At 41.7% G+C, this 5,952-nt stretch overlaps 1 protein-coding gene across 1 annotated transcript in view; it reads right to left on the bottom strand.

Annotated features, from left to right (window-relative positions):
• Positions 1–1,992: 1,992 nt before the first annotated feature.
• GUCY1A3 (guanylate cyclase 1, soluble, alpha 3) overlaps positions 1,993–5,952 on the bottom strand; it is a 28,289-nt gene continuing 24,329 nt past the window's right edge. Inside the window, exon 8 of the mRNA XM_015410066.1 lies at positions 1,993–2,250. Within this exon, the coding sequence (XP_015265552.1) occupies positions 2,049–2,250 (202 nt within the window). The 3' untranslated portion in view covers positions 1,993–2,048. The remainder of the gene's footprint in view (positions 2,251–5,952) is intronic.

Genomic DNA, 5,952 nt, shown 5'->3' with positions numbered 1-5,952 from the left:
TGTATGTTTCTGTACCAAATTGTATACAATATGCTTAGAAATTGAGTTTACACTCTTTAATCTAGACACTTAAATAGCAACTAAAAAGAAAACATTTATTGCTATAATACATTGTAGGGGAGATTTCTGCCCTATCTTGAAATAATATTCATGATTTCAAGAATTAAAATATTGTTTGATTACATTTCATTATACAACATATTTACACATTTATATATATTATTTAATGTATACACAATAAAATTAGTCCAGGAAGCAGTAAGTGCTTCTTCTGTATTCTGTATACTAGCACTGGAAACAGCTGACAGTCACACTAAGTGAAATGTTTAGCCACTTGACATCTCATTAACATCTGTATTTTTCAGGACACAGGTGACACTGGAGAGAACTACTTCTAAATGATGCAACAGTACAGAGATACAGCTTATCCCATTTTTCAGGGTAGAACAATCTATATGACACTGTTTCTTGACCTGGTGCTTTCAAAGACGGCTTATGTCGCTATGATGTATTACACAGTATAACAACTTCTCTTCCTCACTAATTCTTTTGATGCATAATAGCACTCATCATAGTTGCATTTCATATAGAAAAGTGGAAGCAGCAAAGCATCCAAAGGTATTGGAAAGCAATTGTTTTTACATATAGGAAAGAGTAAGAATAATAGCAAGGAGTTATGCAGTTGGGAAAGAATGCTTGTGTCCTTAAGGAGATGTCAGAGACAGACAGCTTTTACTATATTCCCTGACCTGAACCCGGAGAGGGGAGAAGTTCCTGGACAGAACTTGATTAACTGACTCTAAACTGGTGGTCCCAATCCCTGTTGAGCCTGCAAGCACTTTTGGCATTTTGAGAAAGGACTGTAGACACCACCTCAAAATGGCTGCCATGGGAAGGTAATGAGAAAAAATGTTGAGGTTCCAAACAAAGCTTCCTTGTATGGTGGGATTAGCTATTTCTGAATTGGTACTCCTTGCTATCTCAGAGCTGATGCCTTCCGGGGTCTTATGAGAAGCATATCCTGCTTCAATGAATTTGAAGAAACTATATGAATACATATTTTCATGAACTTTTTTCACAGTGCTCTTATTCCACATCCAAATCTCAACAGTGGGACACAGAATCCAGCAAGCTTGCTCCTGGTTCCTCTCCTTAGCAGCTAAGAAGCTAATGGGGAGAAAGTTTCTTTATGGTGTGACTGATTCCTCCTACTTCCAGCTTTCTCTAGGTATGGTGGGCAATCTTCCAAATTCTCAATAGACAGGGCTTCCACGTGGCAAGTGTAATATGCAGCCAGGCAATTTTTAAAATAAGAACATGATAATATGTGCCACCAATAATTCCTGGTTGCTTTTTTGTTATAAAATCATAAATAGTAATTGACGTTCAACTGGCTTGTAGGACAGGGTGTACAATACTACATAAAGAGCCAAGCTACATGTTATGCTGTTCTTATGGCAACTGTTTGATTCTTCTTGTCTGGAATGCTAAAAGCTTCCTCTGGAAGCTGTCCCTGAAGGCAAGGAAAGCTGAAGAGGTACAAAAGACCTGATCACTCCTCACACTCTCTGCACTTCTGGGAAGGAGGGAGCTCTTATCAAACTTGCTTGGCAATGGAGTGCTTTGACAGAAGGGAGAAGCCATTTGTTGGCTGATTTTTATTCATCTGAGAACCAAGCTACTTGCCCACAAACAGTGTAACATAACTTGCATTAAAATCTGAAGCATTATATGTTGGTGCACCATATGTTCGATCTTTTGAATACTTAGAATTAAAATAGAGGTTATACAACATTTGCAAACAGGTATAGGGAAAGTTAAGAGGTTTTTAAAAGGATTTAAAACATACATTGAAACATAGTTCAGTGAATATATTTCTTACAAAAAATAAAAAAATTAAAGTTATGTGATGTGCTTTCTGAAATTTTAATACTGGCTTTCATGTGTTAAGCTAAAGTGCTGTCATGTTTCATTTTTAAAATTTTCAGTTTATAAAGAACACAAAATATTAACTAATTTTTTTTCCTGAAAAAGCAAGGATACACAATCTAATCTACACCTGTTGGTGTCCCCAAGAAATTTGTTTTTCCATCTTCGGCATCCTTCTTTTGAAAGCAGGCCTTTGAATTTGCTCCTTGAAGATAAGCATCAAGAAAGTAACAGATCCCAGGGATATCACTTGGAAAATTGGGAGGAAGTTCTTCTCTTGAACGAGCAGTAAACATAAACCCTGGGTAATCCTTTAGCAACCTGCAGCAAAATTAGTATAATTAAATATAAAATCACATGTAAACTATAATCATTACAAAGTTAAAAAAATCTGAAATTAAAAAGGTTTTATTGTCTGCATTAGAGATACTAATTACTGCAGTTCCATAATCAATGGGGAGTTCCAAAGCATTAATTGAGCTCCATATACTTCAGCATATGGGAAGTTTGGTACAGGGGTCTATATCTGCTATTGAAGAAAATACATGTGGTATACTAAGTATGCATCAAAACTACTGGTATGAGGTACACAAACACAAACAAACATATATACATACATTTTGTTGTTCAGTCGCACAGTCGAGTCCGACTCTTTGCATATACACACATACATATACATATACATACATACTCTTTGCATATATATACATACATGCACACACACAAATAAGAACCTACAAGAAATTGTGGAGGGTATCTCATTTTCCCCTTCCCCTACTATTTCCTCTTTTTATTGCTGCTTCCTTTTTTCCTTTATTCACCCCCCCAGAGCATCTACCTAGGAAAACTAGGGCCCAGTTGCATCATAGGGAACCCTCAAGGACTTGCAGGGGCACCTCACTCACTTGTATCCTCCTCCCCACACTATTTCCTCTTTCCTTCCTCTTGGCAACCCCCATACCCTCACTTTTCCCTGCCTCCTCACCCACCACCAACCTACCTTTTAACTGCACCCCCATCTTCAGGTATATTTATTATTTATTAACTTCATCCATACCCAACTTTCTCCACAATGGGGACCTAAAGCAGCTTACATCATTCACCTCTCCTCCATTTTATCCTCACAACAACCCTGTGAGATAGGTCAGAATGTGTGATTGACCTAAAGTCACCCCGTGAGCTAACACTGCAGAGCAGGTTTTCAAACTTGGAGCTTGCCAGATCCTAGTCTGAATTCCTAACCACTACACAACACTGACTTTTCTAGGGTGACTACTGTTGAACAGTAGCAAGCCACTGAGCCTGGGTAAGTCATCCACATCATGTGGTAGCAAGTCACCTTGTTGTTGGTTCCAGGCTAACCTCAATGAATCCTCCCCTCAACAGCTAAAACAACCTTAGAATAAGCCTGTCCCTTCCACCAACCTTTCACTGGCATAAATCAGGTCTTGAAGGCTAGCAATACTGTCATGGTTGCCTAGCAACAGGCACTAACATTCATTTCTTAAAGCTACATGCACTCCTTTTATCATTTTAAAGGATTTTAACCCTCTTTTTAAAGATTTCTAATTTTCTGAAGACCTGGATCATTTTTCAGATCTGTAGAAAGATCTGTCTTGTCTGTTCATGGTTCCAATCTCTGGTTTTAAGTATCCACAGATATGGCCATGTTGAGAATTTTAGATATACAAGTGGGGACCTACAATACAATGATCCCTGTCCCCTTCTTAGCTCCCCCCCCCCGCACTGCCAGGGCCACCATGGGTTTTAGCCATGCCCCTCACCATCTCCACAGCCTCTGTTGCTGAGCCCATCACAGTTTCTCCCCTCATCTCTGCTGTGATCACCAGGGCAGCCTGGCTCCTGGCACCCCCCCACACACTGCTACCAGACCCGGTATTGCATAGAGACTTGGCGAAAGTGTTTGGCGAAGAGGAAGCTAACGAATTCCCCCCCCATTGCTGCTGCTTTCACTGCCACAGATCCTGGACACACACACACACCGTCACAACTACCAAAGCTGGGCCCAGCTCATCTCCCTGTTACTGGGCCTGCTGCAGCTTCTTCTGCACCTCATCTCTGAAGGTTCAGGCAAGCCCTGCACAGCTCCTGGCTTAAGCTGCTTGGCCCACTAACATTCCCTTCTCCCCCCCTCCCAACATCATTGCTGCCACCTGGAAAAAACATTTTCAGATTTTTCTGCAAACCTGGGGAGTCTGCAAGTTTGCAGAAGAATCTGTTTTCAGTCAGTGTGGCCCCAATACACAGATTTAGATATCCACAGACTAGGCCACACTTTACTATTAGAATATAAGATTTCTATATACACATATGATAAAATCACTTATTTTATTTAATTGTGCCCTAAATTCTCTTCCATTCCACAAAAATTATATACAAAATGACTTGCTGTATCTCTTACAGTTTTGAACATTTTCATTTAAGTAACTGAAAAGATATATGGCTACAAAATCATTTTAGGGGGAGAAAACCTAATCCTGTATTTTGAACAGAACAAACCATGCATGATGTAGAAATATACTAAAATAATTACTGACAAAACAAACAATGAAATTAAATGATGTGAAATATAATAAATGTATTTGATGAGTGGTCCTACAATCACAATGCACTTGAATGAGGTAATAAAAGCCAACATTAAACATTTGTAAACAAGCTGCTTTATTCACATTTAATATCAGCATTTGAAAAAAGGCATATTTGATTAGATGTCTAAAAGATGAAATGGGTAGGTATGTGCATTCAGATATACCTGAGCCAATATTATATCCAAAATTAGCAGTTTTGGGTCAGCTCAGGGACACCTGCAATGACACAAAATACTCCCTAAATTCCTGGAGTAATGAAAATGTATTTCCCAGAATTCTGGAATTGTATGAGGGTTAGTTTGGTGTAGTGGTTAAGTGTGCGGACTCTAATTTGGGAGAACAGGGTTTGATTCCCCACTCCTCCACTTGCAGCTACTGGATGACCTTTGGCAAGCCATAGTTCTGTCAGAGATGTTCTTGAAAGAGCAGTTCTCAGCCCCACCTACCTCACATGGTGTCTGTTGTGGGGAGAGGAAGGGAAAGGCGATTGTAAGCCACTCTGAGACTCCAAGTGAAGGGTGGGGTATAAATCCAGTCTGCTCCTCCTCCTTCTTACATGGAAGTGCAGGAATGGGGAGGGAAAAAGAGGAAGCTGGCCAAAAAAACTGTTGTAAGTTGGCATTTTTCTTCCCTTCCCGAGGGAAGGTCAACTGACAACTGATGGTCAGGAAGACCTGGCCGCTATCCATGGCTGTTTAAATTTCTAAAAAGAAAGGACCCAACTGGTCCCAGGTTTACTGTGCTGGCAATGTCCCTGTTGGAGGCGTTTCCCTGCTGCTGGTATCAGAGTCCATCCCACAGCGTGAAAATGGTTGAGAGCACAAGTGAGCTCCTGAACTCCAGTGAAGGTTGCCTGTCACAAAGGCCCTTTCCTTGCCAGTTTGGGGAGGGGGCAGCTTTCATTTTTTGAAACAGTCAATTGAATAATGTTATCTATATATCTAATCCTGAAGTCGCCCCCTGGTGTGCGGATACTTAAATCCACACATCAGGGGAACCTGGGGGGGAGGGAGAGGTTTGTGCGCACGTGGGGCGGTCCCCACGTGTGCACAAAAATCCAAATTCTGGAAAAAACATCGGGGGGATGTTTAAATCCTCCCAAAACTCACAGAGCGTCCCCTGCACATGCGCAGGAAATGCTCTGTGAACGCCGCTGCCCCCTCCGCCACTTGGGAGGGAAGCGGCGAGCGGCAAACAGGGGGGGGCAGAGCACAGAGACCTTTCTTTGACCCGCCAACAGCCAAACAAGCGAAACCCAGAGCTGGACACCTCTCCCCCCACGCCTCGCCTGGCTGCCCCCCGCGCACAACTCTGAGGCTCTCCTCAAGTTCCACGCGAAGAGGACAGCCTCTCGGAGAAAAAAGCCCACCCAGCCGGGGGGGGTGGGTAGGGAGATTGGCTGCCCAAATGAGCA

Source organism: Gekko japonicus, unplaced genomic scaffold (assembly GCF_001447785.1).
Source record: "Gekko japonicus isolate JY-2015 unplaced genomic scaffold, Gekko_japonicus_V1.1 scaffold326, whole genome shotgun sequence".
NCBI classification, from domain to species: domain Eukaryota; kingdom Metazoa; phylum Chordata; class Lepidosauria; order Squamata; family Gekkonidae; genus Gekko; species Gekko japonicus.
The sequence above is the reverse complement of the archived record's forward strand: the minus strand, read 5'-3'. Positions and strand labels throughout refer to the sequence as shown.